The sequence below is a fragment of the Cyrtonyx montezumae genome, unplaced genomic scaffold (assembly GCF_038088225.1).
Source record: "Cyrtonyx montezumae isolate F1298 unplaced genomic scaffold, pur_monq_1.0 scaffold_10, whole genome shotgun sequence".
In the NCBI taxonomy this organism is placed as follows: domain Eukaryota; kingdom Metazoa; phylum Chordata; class Aves; order Galliformes; family Odontophoridae; genus Cyrtonyx; species Cyrtonyx montezumae.
Genome location: NW_027071826.1, coordinates 35,948,855 through 35,971,016, shown reverse-complemented (window position 1 = coordinate 35,971,016; position 22,162 = coordinate 35,948,855). Strand labels below are relative to the sequence as shown.

The 22,162-nt window shown below is 41.2% G+C and overlaps 1 protein-coding gene across 1 annotated transcript; it reads left to right on the top strand.

Annotated features, from left to right (window-relative positions):
* Window positions 1–4,817: 4,817 nt before the first annotated feature.
* C1QTNF4 (C1q and TNF related 4) lies at window positions 4,818–22,060 on the top strand. Its single transcript, XM_065754956.1, has 2 exons — window positions 4,818–4,868; window positions 20,536–22,060. Exon 2 carries the CDS (start codon window positions 20,541–20,543, stop codon window positions 21,642–21,644), a length of 1,104 nt encoding a protein of 367 aa, XP_065611028.1. The 5' UTR covers window positions 4,818–4,868; window positions 20,536–20,540; the 3' UTR covers window positions 21,645–22,060.
* The last annotated feature ends 102 nt before the right edge of the window (window positions 22,061–22,162 follow it).

Here is a 22,162-nt window from a genome sequence, read left to right as displayed (position 1 = left end):
AGTTTATAGTAAGAAAAAATTGTTAATTTGAAAAAGTTTTTAAAATGTGAAGAATCAAATCTTAAACTCACATAGATGCAAACAATATGAGATTTCTGATAATATGCAGATTGTCAAATAAAAATATTGAAGCACCGAGTAATTGAAGGGTTGATCAATCCTGCAAAATTTTCTTGCAGTGCTTTTGACTTGCTTTCTATTCCAGTTTTCACCTTTGAGTGAGTTTGAAGATACCAGGTTTGAAATGTGATTTTAGTGACTGTGGAAAAATGACCAATAAATTCAGAAATTAATTTAAGAAACTTATGCACTGAGGACAGGATAGTTTGAATATGGTTTTATAGCATGCATGAAATATAGAACTATATTATTTTCATTTGGGCAGGAAATATTATTTTGTAGAAAGATCTATGAGTTCTTCAGGCAAGTTTTACTAACACTAAAAAAGATCTGATCTTATCTATCACTGGATGCAGTTTTAGTTTATTTTTGTATTAAGGAAGTAATTGCATCTCTGCTTATATAGTTATCATTCACTGTGGGATTTGTTTGGACTTCTGCATGGATGCAGTAACAGTGGTATTGTTCATCTTTCCTATCTGTATATGCTAACTGATCCTCATCTGTAGAAACTGAAACTGGGGCTTTATTATAGAATGTAAACATTCAAGGCTTGATTATGTCATTCACATATATCCTAGTTATATGTGAAAGGATTAAATCTTCCAGAATAGTTGTAAGGAAAAGAGACAAAGATAGAAGGAGAAAGATGAAAGAAAATATAAGGTTTTGTTTTCTTTTTTAGCTTTTGGATAGGAAAACTGTTAGGAAAAACTGTTGTTAGGAAAACTGTTTTAAAGCAATTGTTTGGTAGGTTGCTTTCTAGCTGAGTTAGATAGATTTGGTTGTAAAGTCCATTAACCCAAGGCATCTACAGGTGTCCCAGTGGAATTCAGAGCTGTACATTTCTCTGATATCTGTTAACTACTTCATATACAAGGGAAGATGCTTAGTTTCTTTCAGGAGAATTTTTGACATTCTCTTCCCCTTTGGTCACAGGGAAATGCTTGGTAGAATTTTAAATTTATTAAAATTATAACCTCAACTTTTTTCCTACTTAGGTTATGTGAGCCTTCAGTATTCCAGTCATGAAAGTTATCCTGACACTTCAGTCTTGCCAGTTATATCTCATTTCTTTTTAAAGTGGAGAACTGTCATTTTTTATCCTCGTTCCTCAGACTCTAGCATTAGAAGATGAACAAGCAAAATGTTTCTTCTCCTTAAATTCTTTTGACAGCTTATGCGTGCCATACAACGAGTTCAAACAATATTTTTTCTATCTATCTTCTTCTTCTGTTGTCACTGTTACATCCTTCTGGCTGCTTTTCTAGTGAATAAGATGAGCATTCATGTCTGTCAAGTGCAGTAAAATTGCAGCATGCCGCCCTGTTATCAGTGATCTGTTGGCTTTATATGCCCTCTTTGTCACGGAGTCACCAGCAACTATTGCTCTCCTTCTTCCAAGAACTCCTGTCAGGTATCTCCTAAAATTTTCTGTTCCATTTTGCCAGACAAGTTCCTCAGCAAGTGACTTGCTGAGTGTCTAACACCATTTCATAAATGGAGTATTTTCTGTTTATCTTTTTCCCTTGTGTCTTAAGTTGACAGTATGCTACAAGGGTTTCTGCTTTCCTGTGTTTTCTGACTGTTGAGCCTTTCCCTGTGATACCTACCAATGTTTCCTGAATCTTGTGATTTAAAGAATATTAATTTGCTCCTACTGTATCCAGGATTAAACTTAAATCCCAAGAATATATTTCACACTGTATCACTGTATTTCTACTGGCTTGTACCACATGCACCTCTTTCAATTAGCAAAACAAGAATACAGCATGTCCAGTACTATTCACAATTGCTGTTCCCCCATCATTCGTACGTATGGCAAAGAACTTCTTTGCAAAAGGAATTGTACTTTCTTCTGACCTACCTTTCTAGGTGGACCTACTCCAGATTTCAGCAGAATGATATACCTGGAATTTCTCTCCTCTTAACGTTCTGCTCTTACAGAACAGACATCTGATATGATCAATGACTCCAAGGCACAAGATTTACATTCTTCTAAAGTAAAAAATATGCAGATGTCCCTTAAGTAGATCACTCAGAATCACCAAACTCCAGACCATGAAAAGAAACAAACCAAGCAAAGGCTCATCAAATCCCACCATTTCCAAGAACAGGATTTGCAGGTGGACTCTCAAAAAATCCTGTTGTCTATTTACCCAGTGTAGTCTTTAAAGTTATCTTTTATTTGCTATTGAGAGACTTCACTGTTAGTCAAGTGATACCATCTGCTAACACCCAATCATTCAATTTCCAGAAAGTAACAATATAGTTCAGGAATTAAAAATATGGCACATATTGATTACAATCATCAGCAATACACATGATAACAAGGAGTATGGGACCAGAAAGCCTGCACTTCAGCTAAGACCACATCAAGATGACTTAGCAGCAGAAAACCTGGGCTCTGCTAACAGACTGTCACACAAGCTATTCCTGATATCTCAACAGAAAGGCAGCAATAAACATTAACAAAATGAGAAAACAAAGACAATGGGAAGCAGCCTTGACTAAGAATTATGGGAATTGGAGAAAGCTACACTTAAAAGCACTTCTGAGTCTGCCATTTAGTAATGCCATAAGAATTCTCAGGACATTAACACTAAAAAAGGAATCACAGTACTCCCATGGGCATTCAAGGGATATATCCCTGTTGGGAGGACTTCCATATGCAGTGAAGGTCACAGTGTGAGATGCCACTGGAAGATCTAGAACTTTTCCTTCTTCCCTTCTCCATTTTTGCCTACCCGAACCTTCTTCTGCCTCCTTCCTAGGGACCCACAGATAAGACAGCTCTGCTATGTTTCAACATTTTTCCAGGGTAAAGTAGTAAATCCACTGGTTGCTCTGAGTAGAATCGCAGCCCATTTCTCAGCCCTCTTCCTCCCCTAAGCTGAGGCAGAGAGGCATGAAGCAGTATTGCCCCAGTGAGAAGAAAAAACTGCTGGAGGCAGAAGCCCAGCCAGCAGAAGCAGAGCAGAAGGGAAAATCATGCATTGCACAGGACAGTGTTAAGTATATGCCTAACTTATAATACTATTATAGTATGCTGGTATTCCATCATTTTGACCACACTGGCAACATATACATTTAAAATAACATTACTATCATACTGTTGATAAATTACTCATCATGGCTACCATTGCTAGATGATTAAAGGAATGCATTTGTCCGGGCTGTGTTCAAGATGAACATTTTCATCTCCTGGAAGTCAGTGGTCCATTCATTCTTCCAGGAGCAGTAAATTAGATGTTGAGTAATCTGCCCTATGGAACGTGTAAAGAAGCTGTTAAGAGAGCACAAAATATGTTTAGCCAGCAGTACCAGCTGGATGTGAGCCCATGCAGGATACTTTGTTCAGCTGTCAGCTGCTAGCAGAACCACATGAGGGTTTGTCTGTAACTCTCATCCTGCTTTTCATCTTCCCCTTTGCTTTGCTCTGTAGGGAAGGAGAAGGATGTAACAGAGGAGCAGAAGCAGCCACCAGTGCATAGATGGCTGGGGAGGGTATGTGCAGAGGCATGTGTGTAATGTTGTGCATACTGCTTTAGACCTGTTATTGGGAATAAGATACCATAAATACCATGATGCTCCTGTCATCTCACCTGCCAGTCCTCTTTATGAGGAAAGCTATTCTGTTGTTGGAATTCTGGCACTGCGAATGGTGGGGATTGGCCTCGTTCCTGGTACCTTCATGCAGGTGAGCTGTGACACGAAGTGAAGAAAGGAGAGGGATGGAAATAGGTGTTGTGACAAAGGTCCTCGTGTTAAAACAGGTGAAGACAGCCCTGGAGCAACAAAGGCTATAGCATACCCCAGGAGCAGCATCACTAGCTGCCTCAGGCATGCTCCAGCATGAGCACACTGACATCCCTCTCTCTCCAAATGCAAGATACAGCAGAGGGAAAGAACCCTGGTATTGGAGAGCCAGAACTTTTTTTAACCATTCCCATCTTTGCATGTTCTTTCTGAAAGTCAGCATTAGATGATTTTACTGGACCAACAGTAAACATGCTTTACAAACCCCCAGACTTGCTCTTCAGGGTAGTGCAGCAGTGTGGAAAGCCTGCTATTTTGCCGTCAGCAAAAATCAGCGCAGACCTCCAAAGGAACAAGCAGCGGTCTCGTTGTTATGTGATGACCTATGCAAGGCGAGCTTTCTAGGGATAGATAAGAGCTTATGCTGAACCAAATAATACAGCTGCTCCATAGACAAGCGTTTGGATCCATAAATCTTCAGAGCGGGAGATCGCACAAGAACACGATCTCATTATACCATTTCGTCGCACGATCGCACGCTCCGCCTTACACCCACGGTGCTTCCCGCTCCCCCGCCGAGGCGCGCGGCCAGCGCACCCTCCCACCGATCCGCTTCCCAGCGCCGCTCCTCCGAGAGAGCACCGCGGAGCCCGGCCTGCCCCTGGCGGCGCCGCACCGCCCGCCGCCCCTTCGTGCCGCTCTGTCCCTCCTCCCCCGCCCCGATGCCCGCGGGCTGCGCCGCCTCCTGAGGCCGATCCGCCGCCGCGGTGACAGCCGCTCCGCGCCCCTCGCCCCGCCGCCGCGGTGCCCTCCCCTGTACCGCCCGCCCCCGGGCCCTCCTCCCGCCACTGATTCGGCGCCGGAGCCGCGGGTGCCCGAGCCCCTTCCCCACCCCGCGCTGCCGCCGCGGCTCCCGTGCTGTCAGTGTGCAGGCAGCGCCGCGGCCCCGCGCCTATCCCCGCTCCGCCAACCGCCGCCAGCGGCCGCAGGTACGGGGCCGGGAGCCGTTGCCGCCGGGTCCGGGCTGCAGCTGGAGAGGAAGGGGCTGGGGCTGGGACCCCTCGGCCGGACGGGGCGGTGGGAGGGGGCCTGCTCCGCGGCAGAGCCTGCGGGGACCGCCGGCACGCGGAGCGGTGGCAGCGGGGCCGTCGGTGCTGCGAGGGCGGGCGCTCGGGACACGCCGCCGGTTCCGAGCCACGGCTGGCCGGGCGCGGAGGGACGCTCGCGAGGGCTACGGTTCCTCTCCGTCCCCACGGAGAGACTGGGGACTCTCCAGATTAGCGGGGAATGCCTGAATTTAGCTCCCTCTCTTTTCCTCTTTTTATTTTTTTTAATTTCCACTCTTAGTAAATGGATAGAGTTTATGGGTACAGGCGCGTGGAACTGTGGCCCCTCTTGGAGCCGAGGTTGGAGAACCTGCCAGGGGCCGGCCTTAGGGAAGGGCATCCTGGAAAATGTCCCGAGGGGCAGTTTCTCAGATGGGAAATAACGCTTTAGCTTCCTAGGGGAACCGAGTCCCATGGGTTTTCCCAAGACTGGTGTATGCAGCTGATTTTGTTATATTATGATTTTGGTACTCTACCAGGTAATTTAGCTCAGTCGTTCTCTGTGTACTTGACAATCCCAATGTCATATTCTCAACCCACTCCCACAAAACTCCTAGGGAAATGGGTCAACATCCCTAGATGATGTATCCACCAGGCATTTGGTGAGTTTCTCTGCCAGCTGGCTGGAAGGCAGCATTGTGACCCTTCATTATGCACATACAGAATGAGTCTAGCTTCAATTATTCATTCTGATGCCATTGCAACCTTCTGCATCTTCTCCAGGGAGATGATGTGTAACAAGACTTTGAAATACTTCACCAATGAGGCTGTGATCCTATCTAAGCACATAGCAGCTGTTTGCTCATGTAGCCATTCTTAAGGGTTAATTTATAGCAGTAAAATGTATGTCAGGGAAGAGTGAGGATTCCCAGTAGGGCGCATTACCCTCTGCATTCCCTGTGTTCACCTCTAAAAAGCTGCAATAAAGCCGAAGCCAGAATTCTGAATGGCTAGTGGACAAGGTTCTAGAAATTTGTTTTGTATTTTGTCTGAAAGGATCAATGCCACAAAAGTACTTTTGTTCTCCAGAAGGGAGAAACTATGACTCCAGCATGGCATTGGTTTAAATCAGAGAAGTTGTCCATGTGGTTGACATTTGCTATTTTGCTGATGAAGAAACAAGTTCAGGAATTAAATATACTGGAAACAGAGATTTGGCGACAAAACTTGTACTCTCATTTGTTGTTATTTGTGTTTTACTAATGTGATCATCTGTTCACTTTGCCACGTTCTCCAGAGAATACTCATTGATAAGTGGAGAACCATTCATATTTTCCAAGTACAGGAGGCTGGATTGACCCACAGAGGCCAGCAGCCTTACTTATGGAAATACAGCTGTGACCTGCTTACAGGTCAAGCAGTGCTTACATTCTCTCTTTTAATAGTAGAGAAATTTCCAAATAGCAGCAAGGCCAATTGCTGATCTCTGGTTCTTGGAATTCTCATCTGTATATCAGAGAGTAATCTGGATGGACACAGACACAAAGAGAAATGCTGTATGTCTGAGATGTAGAGAGCCATGGTAAGTTCGCATTTTCTGTGCATAGCACCCAAGAATGTGAAGACCAGAAGATGTTAGTGCTAATGCAGAGGTGAACATACAGTGAGCTTCTAAGTGATTCACAGCCATTCTGCTAAAATTTCACTTTCTTATGGTTAGTTATAGGTAGAGAGCTCTGAAATACAAAACAAAATCTAATAGCAACAGTACATTTCCAAGATGGGAGATACCCCTGAGAATATTTTCAGCTGAGAAACCTCTTCTAGGGATTGTTCATCTCTACTTTGACTCAAAGGTATGAGATGAGAATGAGATTAGAGTAAAATTAACATTAGAGTCTTAAAAAAGCTGAAGTCTTAGTGCTTTGTTACCAGCATCTGAAGTCAGATATTAAGATCTGGTAGGTTTTACTCGTGAACATCCCACTCACCCATTCTTTTTCACTGCCTGAAGCATGAAGTGTACATTTTACTCAGAGATGTATAGTTAAGGAGAATGAAGTTCAAATTGCATTAGAATTACATCTTATTGACTGGTCTGTAGCAGTGCATCTTTATACTGTCTTGGAAGACATTAGAGCTTGGTATTTGATGGTTTGTCACACTGTAGTAAAAGAATCTGCCCGACTGACTCCAGTTTTCATTCAGCAGAGCTGTAAACCTTGAGCCCTTACTTCCTGGTGATCTCCAAGAGATTTGATACAGATCCCATTGCCAAGTTTATCCAAGCACAGATAAATGGGGACCTATTTTTTTTCCTTTCAGCTTTCTTAGGTCTTTTATCTTTTCCTTTGCCAAGAAAGAAAATTTGCCTGATGATCAAATGTCAGTTATGTGCAAATGCTGTGCTGCTGCCTCTCTCATCCCCCTGAGTGATTTCTTGTTTCTGTAAAGCCTCTCTCTAGATGGATACATCCTCCGGACAGGTTAGAGAACAAAGGAGGAATTCCTGCTGCCTCTAATCAAAGGTCTGAAGTTTCCAGCAGAGGTAGCCCAGTCAGAATCAGGAGCTGATCACAGATCAGAGCAGTAAGTGGCCACTCCTGAGGCTAATAAATGATTACCAGGACTCCGTTGGCAAATGGTACAGATTCATAAAATCCTGTTCTTCTTCTTCACACTCCAGCTGTTTAATCCATTTCATGTATATTTTTTGCTGTCAGGGAACTGTTGCTGTCAGCAACAGTGTCAGGAAAACTGTCATAGTGGGTTAAAGAATCTGGGGAGACTATGGAAGCAGTTACTGAAATGGGAGCCTGAACCAGTTGGGAGATTTAAGCCACTGTTGTCAGGGGAAACACCAGGTCCTCTTTATGCCCATGTACATTAAGGTGTACATGATCTATTATGTGCCTATTCATGAGTGTTGTGACTGGTGTTTGAGCTCTGAGGAAGGAACCTACAGTCCTTTTGGTATAGGGTGGGTGGAAAGAAAATATTTAGCTGATCAAAATCTTCTAAATGCCTCAGTGCTTCCCTTCCCACGTGAGCTGCTAGTTTAACTCAATGTGAATGCAGTAAATTAGGACATTTTTAATACATCCCTAAGTCTGTGAAGAAAGCTGGCTACATCTTTTCCATTCATTCTTTCCCGAAGATTTGAACAGCGTTAGCTTTTATTTTTGTTTCTTTTACACATTGGAAGATTTTTTGCGGCATGGATGAGATTTAATTTAAGTTAAATTTGAGATTCTTGATCATTAATTTAAATATTTGCTTCAGTGAGGTTCAGAGAATAGCAGCTGAAAGCTATAAATAGGGCAAACACTATTTTCTGAACAGGGAGGCATTCCTTAAATAATATTCAAAGATTCAGAATTTGTACTGCTTGATTTTAGTCTGAGCCAATCCTTTCAGTCAGGCCACATGCTGCTTAAAACAGATATTATAGCTGTGTCATTGTGTTCTGGATATGTTTACTTCAGTGTTTTCTTAGTTGACCTGGACATGAATAAAAAGAGTAATTAAATGACATTTGCCTAAGACAAGAAACTGTGAGACCTGACATGCTCTGGAGGAAAAGACCAGAATTCAAAATTATTCCAGTAAATTGAGAGAAGTGCTTAGAAAAAGAACAGGATGAAATTTCGTAGGAATAACTGCAAGGTGCTACACCAGGGTGAAATTAACCAACTATATAAGCACAAGAGAGAAGCAAATGACTATGTTGCGACTGCAGAAAGAAATCTGAGTATTATGACAGATCACAAGCTGAACATGAGTCAATGTCATGCTGTTGCAATAGAAGGCAAACTTCTTGCTAGGAAATATAAAAGCCATATTGCCTGAAATATATGAGGCAATCCTCCTGCTCTTTCCAGTGTTGCTAAAACCTCGGTTTGGAGGTTTTGTGAAGTTTTGATTATTACACGTTGAGACAGGTGTGATTCAATCGAGACTGCAGAGAAGGGCAGCGGAGCTCTTCAGAGGTCTGGAAAAACGTAAATTGCAAGATCTGAAAAAACTTAAATTATTTGGCCCAAAGACCAGTAAGCTGCCAGTGGAATATTACAGTCTTTGGATATAAAATAGAGGAGAGAATGGTGCATAGTGGATTGAATAGGAAGCACAAAGTAGCAGAAAAAAATGATATTGTTTTAGACAGATAATTTTCTAGAACCTGAGATAAGAGAGCTGATGAATATTTAGTCTGGGAAGGTTGTTCAGTCATTTTAGGAACAAATTAGAAAATTTTCTCTGGAGAATGTGATTTGACTAGATTCTCTGTTGGGAACGTTCTTTGGACTATATAACTTCTTTAGTTCACTCCTATATGTATTCTTTTAATGTTTTTTGAAAATAACACATTCATTTCATGTAAATGAAATAAAAGCTGTCTGGCAGTATTTTGGTAACGTTTGTAAAATAACTGAAGGTAACAGCCTCTGGAATACAGTGTGGCTCTTTCTGAAAAGAACACGGAAGAAAAGTGAGAGTATATTAGAAGATGGTTAAAAGAGCTCGTTTTAGAGAAAATGTACAGAACAGGGTGTTCCGATTTCATTGATACAGATGCTTACCTCAGTTAGAATTCTGAAATCAGTGATATGAAGAAGAAAAATCAATGAGGATTAGCAGTTAACCAAATGATCAGATCTGAAAATATGAGTTCTTCATGGGTATTACTCCTTGAATAATATACCCTAGTCAAAAAAAAAAAAGGGTTTTTTTTTAAATGAAATAAAATATTCGAATTCGGAACAGGGATAAAATTAAACAAGGTTCTACATTTGTTCTTAGATATTTCTCCAGGGAGAGAAAATCTAGGTCCTATAGTATTCATGGTTTAACATATGTTGTTTAAAACAAATGGAACAGACAGTCCCCTGTGCATGATGAAAAATACTCTGTGAGGCGACAGGTAAAAAGAAAGAAGAGAGCAATGACAGTCTTTTTTGGATGCTGAACTGTACTTAAGATCCTGATCAGAACTTGTTTTGAGCCCAGCCAAATAATTTTTAATCCTCTAAGGGGAGAAGAATTTTTCCTTTCTTTATATGTCTCCTCTCTGAAAGAAAAGCTCAAGAGGAGTTAAAGCCATGCTGCTAGGAGTGGAAATGGTATTTAGATAAAACAGTCAATAGGGAATCTTTTCCACAAAACAGGTATTCTCTGAGACTAAAAGGCTGCAGAGCAACTGCTGGATGGATCCCATGCTGAATGCACAGGACAAGACAAGGAAGAATTAGGATGAGCTTTATAGAAAGCTGTTAGTGAGTTGTAACATACTAGCATTAGAATCTGGTGTCATTTGAACACTCTTACTCTGAAATGATCCATAAAGTTTTTTAAATTTTCAAGTTTTGATTTACAGTGGGACATGTGAGCACAAACTGAAATGTTCTGATTGCTCTCCCTGCCCTCATCTTTCATAGCTGCTTGAAAAACTGGGTTACCTAGAAAGCTGGTCACTTGGTGCCCCAAATTTTTCAAAGTAAGTTCATGTCCCCTCCACCCAAGTACTGACCAGTGATTCCCATTACTTTGCCTAGGCCTTCTCCCACAGTTCCCCCCCCCCCCCTCCCTTTTTTTTTTTTTTTGACAAGTAAAAGTAATTTCCCAACACAGTCTTCACTTAGGAGACAGAAGTGGTATTCAAAAGAAGGCTTGTGGTGATCTAATACTAAAATACATAAAGTTTTCTATCAAGTTGGTTCTGTAAGGGAACAAAACAAAGGATAGCTAATGTAAAAAACCAAACCCCCTTGTTTTTACTTGTAGAAGTAGGCAACAAGATGGAAGGACTGTTCTCAATGAAATTTTGGAGGAAATGTGAGAGGCTGTTCAGAATATTACTGAAAATGCTGGATGGAGTTCTGCAGGTGGTAGACTGCTGTTGGAAGCTGTTGATAATTGTCATGAGAAGGGAGAACTTTAGGCAGAGTTAGCTAGAAAGAGCCCATTGACATTGATGATTGCTGAACATTTATGGAGTCTAAATGGTGAATGTGAGCACAGTGAGGCAATGAGTAGTGTGTTTCAGCAATACAGTGATGTGTGACAGTGATGTGAAGGACAAGTCACATGCATAACTGTCACACCATGAAATGAAGAGAGCTTTGATGAACTCATCTGTGTGAATCAGTAGACTATGATCAGGGAACTGAGTGCGGAGCTGAATTTCAAAGTGTTGGGAATGATGGTGTCAGTGTTGGAATATAGCAAAGGTTGTACCAGGTGGATCCCATGAATCATCATATAGGAAGAGAACACCAAGTGCAAGTTTGTCAGGTCCTGTTGAAACAGTGTGGGGCTGAAGGTGACAGTTTCCTGAATCACATCATAACCAGTGACGAGATGTGGTGTCACCACTAGGAGCCAGAGTCAAAACAACAGTCCATGAAGTGACGACATTTGAGTTCTCCATCAAAGAAAAAGTTCAAGACACAGCTCTCAGTGGGTAAAGTGGTGCACTCTTCTGGGGCAGCAAAGGAGTAGTCCTTCTGGATTTCCTGCAACCTGGATGAACAGTTAACTCCAGCCACGACATTGCAACACTGACTTGAGCTGAAGGCTCAAACTTCCTGAGTCAGGCTATGGAGAAGAAGAGGACTTTATCTTGCAACACAGTGACACCAAGCCCTATATCAGTCTGAAGACCATGGAGCACATTACCAGTCTTGGCTCGGCTGTCCTGCCGCACACAAACACTGTAAAATCCAGATTTGGTGCCTTCTGACTCCCAGCTGCTCAGGACAATGAAAGGTGGCATGCATGGCAATGAGTTCCTAGCAGTGATGCTATCATAGGATCTGTGAAACAGCGGGTCACGTCCTGCTGGTGCAGATTTTTACAAGTGCAGCAGGCAGGCTCTTGTTCATTGCTGGTGAAAATGCATGAGTAATGGTGGTGACTGTGTTGAAAAATAGTGTTTTGTAGCTGACCATTGGCACTATCAAACAGTATCATTATGCTTTTTGTATCTATTGTAGTTTCCATGGAAGTGAATAGGAGACGTCACTTTTGGAGCAACCTACGTACTTCCAGTGTGCTCCTGCAGTCATTTCTTCAGTATTTTAGCAAAATTCTTATAAGCAAGAATCAAAGGCAACAGCTTCAAGCTGGCAAGGGCAATTTTGCCTAAGAAGAAACAGTCACACAGATGAGACTGAATCTGTGAGCACTTGACAGGCACTGAGTGCTTTCTCTGATTGAGTGAGGAACTGATGAGTGAACAGCAGTATCCAGCAGTGCTTTTTCATGGTAATGCCAAAGCCTTTTACCAGCAGGTTCGTAGTACCGATGGACTTCTACTAAAAGTAGTCACACAAACATTTGTACTGCCATTAAGAGGGGATGGCCTTTCTTTAAATATTGTAAACAATGCAAAGCCAGAAAGCAGGTAAAAAGAAAGCTTTGTAAAATTATGTGTGTTGGGAATATTATGCAACAAATCCTTCTTTCTGATCCAACATCCAGGGCAGTACACTCTGCCTTTTGGTCAGCAGCATTTCTGTGTCATATTTTCACAGGAAAAATCCAATTTCAGAAGCACTTTTGAGAAAACTTAAATTGTAAAGGGTTTAACAGAGGAATTTCATAGCTTCCTGCTGAACAAAATGAGAAAATGGTTAAATCCATGGACTAAAATATGCTCAGAGTTTTAAAGAGGGAAGCAAGAACTTGTGTTTTCCTGATTATACCAGTGATGAGTTCATAATCCAGTGGTGTCTCATTTGCAACAGATAAAGCCTTCTGAGAGGTAGTTTTTAGTGAAATGTTGTCTTTCAGTGGGGATGGAAATGTTTTCTTCCGAGTGTCTGGCATGATGCTGTTATTGGTTCTGGAAGCAAAACAATATTGATAACACACTGATGTTCATAGTTGCTGCTAAGTTGTACTGTATAGAGCCATAGCCATTGTCAGCAAAGGACCCAAGGAGCTGTTAGGGAACAAAATTAGGACAGCTGACTTACAACTGGCCAAAGGGCTATTCCATACCATATGATGTCATGCAGAAGGAGTTTTGAAGGGGGTGGGAGTTCATCTTGTGCTTTTCCACTTCTTGAGGGGCTAGCTGGGCTTTGGTAGGAAGGCAGTGAGCAATTGCTTGTGTATAACTTGTTACATACATTCATATATATATATAGTCATAACTATTATCCTTTTCTCTATCTCAGTAAATTATTTTATCTCCAACCATGAGTTCTGCATTTTTTTTCCCCATTCTCTTCCCCATCTCACCAGGAAGGGGGGGGGGGGGGGAAGGGGAAGGAGTGAACAAACAACTGTATGATGCTCAGACACCTGCTGGGTTAAATGGATAAAAAATCAAAAGGGCTCAGGTTCCAACTATCTATCTATAGGCATTCCCCAGAGAAATGTCATTGCAAGATATTTATCAGGAACAACCACTGAAAGTGGGGTACTGCATACTTCTGATTGCGAAGGGGTCAGCATTAGCAGACATGCCTAACTTTGCTACTTTTTACTGTGTCTCCATGCACGTGAAATGAAGAATGCTACTGTACTTAGAACATGGTAAGTCTTATTCAAGTAAAGCAACTAATACTAAGGGGATTATGCATACTTCAGGACTTCATTGACAGGGCAAAATTTTCATCTTTGAGTAATACTGAGCTCTGCTTATTGCTGAATGCATGATGGTTGTTTCTTCTCAGCTCTCTGGCTCAGCCCTATTTTGACCCTGGAAAAGCAGGAGCAGAAAATAGTGTCGGAGCAGAGATGGAAGTAATGCTCATGGAGATACATAGATCTTAATGCCTTCGATCGACTTCACTAAACCAGAGTTCAGTGAATTTCCAAATTGAGATGTTGCAGCATGTTGGCAGCAAAGAGCAGCGCTGCAGTGCAATTCACAGTGTTCTCTGAGTAGCTTCACAGTAATAAAACAGCAGGGCATAAAAAGAAATGAAGGTGATTTCTTTGGATGGGTGTAAAGACAGATGTTAAAAGACAGCATGCTTTTCTACCTTACCTGTCAAGAAAAGAAAAAGAAAAAAAAAGACTCTCAGGGAAAGCATCATTCTTGTACACAAATACACCAGTGTATGATTTTTATTTTTTTCAGGTGAATTTGTGAAGGCTACTGTCAGAAGATGCTAGTCAATAGTACGTGATATTTTCCCAGAGTGTGTTATAGTGCAGCCTCTGATGGATAAAAGACCAGAGCAATTATGTTTGCATAGATGAAACACAGTGTTACAAGTTGATCTATCAAGCAGAAGGAACTGAATCTCATCCAGTCTGAATGGTTTCTCTTAACTGCAAATAATCAAGAGGGAGAACCAGCTTGTGAACATCTTTTGTTGTGTTGCTAAATGAACTGTTAGCAGTCAGTGAGCTGAAACATGACTAGGATACCAAAACACATTTCATTGTCTTTGCATGTAATGCCAGCTGACATTCAGCTATCCATTAGTGTCCTCAGGGGATAATTATCGGACTCTTCAAGCTCATCCTAACTTCTAATGTGATGATCAACCGGCAAGAACCAACTTATCCCCTCTTGCTTTTACCCAGTGTTAGGTCTTAGAACAGTGACTGGAGAGCAACATTCTGTTGATTAGGGGAAGTGGGAAAAGACTAATGTAGGAACAGAGTTACAGGAAGAATGAGATTTATGTTCCCCAAAAAGCAAGAGAGAGAAAATGAAGGAAAAGAAAAAAAAAAAAAGAAAAAACTTAAGATTTTTTTTTTTTTTTTTTTTTGCATAGGACCTTACTTAGCAGTTAGTTTTACTAAAATCTTGGCTGATAGGAAGTATAAGAGCACAGACTCACAGAAAGTACATCAGTAAATCAAGAACATGACAGAGAGCAAGCTTTAGATGCCATCATAGTTTCCAGTATCTGGTTCTAGTATCTCCATGGTGTCTTGTACAACAGCCTTCAATAGGAAAGAGTAACATGAAATATGTGTCTCCTGTAAAGTACAGAAAGTCAGAATGACTTTCCTTTGCATCTTTGTGTGTGATGCTCTTCTACAGAGTCCAACAATGTGCAGTTTCACTGCCTCTCAGTTTCTTCACTACTGTGATTTAAATATCTTAATTTTAAAATGGTAACAAGTTTAATGTAAAATTATCACAAAGCCATTGGGAGATCCTTGTGGTAGATGCTGTCAAAGTGAGTTATGTTTTTTTCACCTACAAAAATGCTCCTGGCATTCCAGGCAGTCCTGTCTTGATTAATCCTTGGTGCTAGTGTGATCTTGCTGATGCAGGAATCTGGCTCCGCCCAGAGAAACGGGTTGCCTCAAGAAAGCCTTATTCCACAGGCCCAGCATCTCTGGTGCACACGTAAACCAGGCTAAAAAGGGAAACGAGGTTTGGGGGTGGGTAGAGAGGTGGTTTAACTTTGACGTTACTGTAACTGTAACTGTAACTGGATCCATGCAAAAATTCCTGCTGTTGGAATGGTCTCAGTTTTTTGTACCTAAATGTAGCAGTGTTAAATAAACATCGTACAGCAGCAGAATCTTCAGGCTTTTTCAGACTGTTCAGTCTTCTCTGGCCTGTATTTTCACATAAACCTTTTATCTCTGAGCTCATTCTCCGCAATACCTATTTTTTTTATTGCTAACTGCTGATGTGATTTCAGTGGCAGTTTAGTAATAGTCTGTTTAACTGCAAGTGCTGAACAACTCCGTAGAATTCAACACATTTTATGAACCACAGATTTTTTTCCACTTTGGATCAGTGTTAGAGTATGTTTCTTTGCTTTATGTTTTTTGGTTTCTTTTATTTTGTTTTTATACTGTTTTCTTGAGGATTATGTGGTAAAGGTTGGACTTGTGTAATTTTCTCATTAAGAAAAATATGTAACAAATCTGTATTACATTTTGAAGTACTGGTTAGTTAGAACAACTGCTCTTAGGGTATGTTCAGCCTTTTCTACTGAAACACCATTTTGTCTGTATAAATTAATATATTTTTACATATACGTAGTAGTCAAAACAAATGTGCCACCCTGGCACTGCATATTTCCCTGAATGCTGTTACTGAAGTAAAAAAGTTAATATCATAACTATCATGTTTCTATTTTGATCAGAGCATTTATATTATCTTATATACCATCATTTTAGCTTAAACAGAGTTACTGGGGCTTCAGTTGAAATTTAGCAGGTTTAATTAATATTCTAAAATGCAGGCTAATATTAGAGGCTTCTGCCAAAATACAGCCTCTCCATTTTGTTTTTCTGAATATGGCTGGAGTTGAGGCATTTCAAAAGAATTTTTGTCTCTCCACAGATCTTTTAGCATACAGAAGCTGTGTTACTATGCTGACAGACTCCGCTGACTCAAGGAAACATGTAAATGAAATACTTTCGGTATTAGTGCAGTACAGTTCTGTGATTCAAAGTGTGGTTTGTAATTTCAAAAAAGCATCCCAACATGCTTCAGTGTTTTACCTTGCTAAATTGATCCAGAGTTCAAAACCCTGGATTTGTTGTACATTACTCTTTATACTTACTTTGCATTTGAGGCTCGGCTACAAATAATTTCTCCTTGATGTTGAAAGAAGTGATGCTCTTAAACTGTACCCAATGAGTGGAGCAGACAGTATGTGGTATCTGGGGAAAAATTCTTGCTAACAGTAGTCCATGAAGGCTGTTCATTATGCAAGCTTTCACTGATTGAAATAATTGAAACATTTGTAACTGTCTTTTTCTATTAGAGCAAGAGCTAAGAAGAACAGGGCTTTGCTCTTGCTTCTTACAGGGTTTTAGGAACTTTTACTAATAGTGAATCCAAGTGCATCTCTTCACTTTGTTTTTGTAACTCATTCTTCAATGATATTATGATCTTATGAAATTAAAGAACTCTTGCCTAAGGTAGGTGTATGGAATCTGGCTCATTAATGTTTTGCAATAAAAAGAAAACCCTCTGGAGTTTCACAACAAAACCTAGCCTACCAGTCTAGAAATGGGGCAACCTTTCTATTATTGAAAGTACTTTCCTAAAATCCGTGGATTTCAACAAAATAATAAAGCTAATTGTCTTTTTACTCATGGATTGATTCTGTTCCAGGACAGAAAAATCACCTCTAGCTAGCACAAAGCTATTAATGTTTCCTGGGTCATGCAAATGTTGGATTCTATCAATTTTCAAAAGAAGATTTGCAACTCCCGTCTTGCTATGTGAGTCACTACCATTTTAATCCCTTCTTTTCAGGTCATTAATTTAATGTCAGTGCCTTTGAGAACATCGTATGTTTTGTGCCTTCTATTCCAAAATTAGTTTCTTGTCTTCTTCCCAGCAGGCTGCTGTCCCCTGTTGGTGCTCCCTGATGCAAAGGCATCAGCATATCTTGCTTATCTTTTGGATCTGCTTAGCTTCATTGTATACTTATGTGCTAACACTGCAGGTGTTATCATAAAAAGGACTGGTAGGGCAGCAGACAAAGTACCCTGATTCGTACATAAATGTAATGAGAATAACATAGCTACTGTGTAAGCCATGTATGTGACCCACTTTCTTCTTCTGGCCTGGGTCTCTCTCTTTGCTCTGCAGTTTCAAAGTCTAACAAATATCTAGAATACAAGGCTGGCACTGCAGTGTCCATGACCAGCCTTACATCTGTAATGGAGTCTCGAAGCTACCACAGGAAAAGATCTGTGCATCTTTACTGAAATACTTCTTCCTTTGCTGAGGCAGAAACAGAGCATTTTGGAAGCTTTATCTTGCAAATTTAACATGCTAATACTCAAGTCCAAGAGTTTTGCGAATTGCCTCTGTTTATGGCAGCCTTGTAGCTAACCGAGTCTTCTAAATGATTGGCAAATTATTCTTAGATTGGTTTAATGTGAGAGGAAATTATCAGATATTTTCTAAATTATTTTAAATAGATAAAGAACCTAAGTAGTCCTGAAAGTGGTGAGTAGGAGCTGTCAAGGAAACAATTTTCTAATGGAAACACAGCATAATTAACTATCTTATTTAAATGACTTCACAGTAAGTTATTGGGAAGAGCTAAAAACAAGGGACTCTGAAGCAGCAAAGAATCTATGCAACTGTGAGTGATCTGTCTGTTTTCAGAATGACCTTAATACAGAGAAATTAGCTTTGGGACCGAACCAAGGACAGTGGTTATTTGAAGGAAAATAAGGTCAGATTCACTATAGAGTTCATTAAACTGTTATGTCCTTTTGAATTTGGCCAGCAATGTCCTGCCTGTGGTATATTCCCCAAGTCCCTGTGACTAAAAGCATCTATGCTAAATTCTTTACTGTCAAATCTTGCCTCAAGAGCATGCAGGAATGTCACAGTCTCCATGTGGCCACACCAGGGTGATCACTGGAATAACGATGAATGAGCATGAATCAGAAACATCTAACGGCCTTTACAAGCTTGCCCTTAGGGATTGGTTTACTAAGCTGAAATTGAAATGAGCCTGCCCTGCTAGATGTAGCACTGCACTCTGCAAAAACAGAACCAGAGGCTAAGTTCACAGTGTGACTGTTTGGCATTTAGTTGTTGGTGAGATGTTAGGGCCTATTAGTATTGTCTAAACTTAGTAGTGACCAAATGTGGCACAGATATGGGAAGAGTCACAAGCTGAGCTCACAAGCTTTGTCTTTTAAGACAAAGTGAGGAAAAATGAAGACAACATGGAAGCGTAAATTTGGCAGTTAAATTCATTTGCTGGATATGAGATTATCTGTCAGACAGACAGCTGGTTAGTTCCTTCTAAGCATCACAGGTAAGATTAGTCATTTTATGGCAGAAGGTAGTCAAAGTGCTTAAGAATGATCTACCCCTGCTCAATCCATGCCGAGCATCCCTAGTCATGTCCTTCTTTGTCATTCTAGCACCTGTTCCTAGGAGACACACTGATTTTTCCAGGAAGCAAAGGGAGGAGCTAACTGACCAACAAGCTTGTATTTTCTCAGGTTGACTTTCTTGCCCTTTGTGAAGATCAGTGCAACATTTGACTTCCTCTGGTGATCAGGAACTGCATTTAGTCTCCACAACCTCTCACAGATGGTGGAGTGTCCTTGAAACATCAGTTATCTCTCTCAATACTCTTCAGTGCTGCCCATAGGGTGCCATGGGTGTGATGTGTTCAGGAGAAGTAGCTGAAGTTGGGAAAAGCATTCTGAGTTTGGGAGTGTGTGGGAAAATACTGAGGTGTTCATGAGAGAAGTGATCTAATATAAAATTAGGACACAATAGATATATCTGCTTGTCTTTGTTAGTGTGTCACTTTCAATTAATGAGGTGAGAATTTAATTTGTTACTGCCTTCACATCTACTAGGGCTGCAATTCAGTTTTCAGTTTTATTCTCTAGTATGAAGGAGCAGGGACTGTTAAATCAAACTGAATTCCCATTGGTGAGTTACTGTAAGTATCATGTCTTGCCAGAACAGGATCCCATTACCACCTCACTGTCTATGTGGATTTGATCTGCTTTACTTCTTTTACTATGTCACCCCCTAGTTTTTTTCAAATGTTTACCCCTATGTCCTTTTTAAATTCAGGATTTATTTTCACCCCTCCCCCTATGAGTGACATGTTTTGCTCCTGTTCTGCCAGTCTGTGAATTCATTGTTTGCTGGCTGGCGAGGCACCAGTTCTAGGGTGACAGATGGGGGCAGACTGCAAACCAGGCAGTTGCTTCCCAGCCTGAATGATATTTTAATAAGCACAGAGAGGTGACAGAGGGAGAAGCTTCTCACTGGAATGACTGGCAGTTTTGTTTTCAGCCTGAAAGCACTAATAGACGTTTTTTGGAATCAATCCAAAAAGTAAAAAAATCGAAGAAACTTGGGGCAGAAAATCCCATTAGCTCCTAACTTATCCCTCCTTTTTAAGGGTCAGAGAACATTTTTCTCTCTGGTCAATTCAGCAGATAGTGAATTGTTTCCTTGTTTCTTGTATTTAAGTTATCTCGCAGGAATTCTATAATATGGGAGATTTGTCTTTCCTTTCCTTTTTTCATTTTATTCACTTTCTTCATTATCTTCCTTCCTCCCTAAGCAGCCCTTCTTCTCCTAGCTTTTTTACATTCTTTACAGACCCACAATGAAGTCTATCTGAATAACAGGGCCTAGCATCTTGGTTTCCAGCTTCTGCTTCCTGTGAAACAGCTGCTGCAGTGTCAGGCAATAAGATCTGCATGGGAGCCTCTAGAGCGAATGTCCTCTTCTCCTTGCCCTTCAGCTGTATCTCAGTTGCATAATACAAGGCCTGTGTAGGACTTGCTTTCATCCTTGGTTTTATGAATAAAAGTACTACAAGATAGAGCTCTGGCAAAGCCCCAGCAAACTCTGAGATCCCTCTGCAGTTTGAGCAGCACAGTGTTCTGCAAACAAACTATAGGACAGTGAGGCTTTCAGAGAAGATTATGTTTCTTCCTACAAGTACAGGAAAAAGAGGTCCAGCTGTCACCAGGAAAATATCAAAATGGTTTTGGGATATGACTGAGATATAATCCCGTACTCTGACCGGAGAACGCCTTGAGAACTTCTTAGTACTTTACATATAATTTGATACCTATTTAGCAGGATTCAGATCTGAGTTTCAGATGGAGCACAAGCTGAAAATTAATGTGATTCCTGCTAAAATGTGCTTCTTTTTCTTTTCAGATATAATGATGATGCTGAAGTTTCAGATTCTGTTTGGCTTCCTCTGGTGTGTGATTCTAATGCATATAGATGGCTTCCCAGTAGACAGCAATACTGAATTTCGCTCTGCTTTCTCAGTGGCCAGAACCAGCAGCATGGAAGGGAGCTCTGAGATGGTCATTACCTTTGACAAAGTGTATGTGAACATTGGCAATGACTTTGATCCCAAGACTGGGTTATTCCGGTGTCGTATTCCTGGAGCCTACTACTTCTCCTTCACAGTTGGGAAATACCCAAAGAAAAACTTGTCTGTCATGCTGATGAGAAACAAGAATGAGGTGCAAGTGATTGTGTATGATGAACATCACCGCAAGGAACGGAAAGTAGCCAGCCAGAGTGCCATGCTGCAGCTTGACTATGGTGATACTGTCTGGCTGCGTTTACACGGAGACCCCAAGTATGCTCTTTACAGCAATGTAGGCCCCTATACAACTTTCAATGGCTATCTAATCTATCCAGACACTTCTGCCTTCTTTCAGAATGCTCTCAGCTCTCAAGAGCTGGGGCATCGCCATCACAACGTTCAGAAGCTTCCAGGAGGGCAAAATGTAGTGTCACAGCGACATGTGTTATCCGATCAGCCTAAGAAGGAGCAAGACCCTCGCTCTGCATTTTCTGTTGCCCGCTCACAAAGTCTCCTGGGCACAGATGACAAGCAAACCCAGCATGAGCCAATCACATTTGACACAGAGTTCGTGAATATTGGGAAAGATTTCAATTCCTCCACTGGCATCTTCTCATGCCGTATCCCTGGTGCATACTATTTCTCGTTCACCATTGGCAAAATGCCCTTTAAGACTATGTCAGTGAAACTTATGAAGAACCACAATGAGGTGCAGGCCATGATCTATGATGACAACCACTCCAAGAGGCGGGAAATGCAGAGCCAGAGTATCATGCTGCCTCTGCAGTATGGGGACACTGTCTGGCTCTACAGCCATCAGCATGATGGCTATGGTGCCTACAGCAACCATGGCAAATACATCACCTTTACAGGCTTCCTGATCTATTCGGAGCCTCAGCCAAAGCAGCTCCCAGGTGCCATCTCACTCCAAGGGTCAGAAAATTGAATGTGGATGTGAAAGGAGCACAGTAAAAGCCAGGGTGCCATGAACTTGGGTATAGCTCCTCTTTGGATATAACCCTCTACTTTGAGCATGCTATCATGTGTACAGTGCTTTCTTTATGCTGCACGCTGTGCCCTGACTGCAGGGCCATTGCTGTGTCTGTCTTTCAACCATAGAAAAGTCTGTACAGGATGTATGTGTGTGTCCTGTGTTGGTGTTTGATTTAAGCATAGAGCATGATGTAGTTTTGGGGCAGGGGCAGGGACAGGGCAATGTAGTGAAATGCTGAGGATCAGGGAAACACTGCTGTCATGTTACTGCAGATCTCTAGCATCCAGAAAGCAAAGGATGTGGTGACTTTCCTTGCATATGTGGGAAGGAAATAAATGTAATGAAATTGAATGTAATAAAAAATATAAAAGGTGTAAAATTTTCTCAGGTTTGAATTTGTTGTTGCCTGTGAAACTTGTGTTAACTGCCTGAGGTAACAGTTCAAGAGAGAAAACAGCATGATGAATGTA

What these genes read in the sequence shown, in the direction of transcription:
- C1QTNF4 (XM_065754956.1), top strand. Translation starts at nt 20,541, where the DNA reads ATGATGATGCTGAAGTTTCAGATTCTGTTTGGCTTCCTCTGGTGTGTG.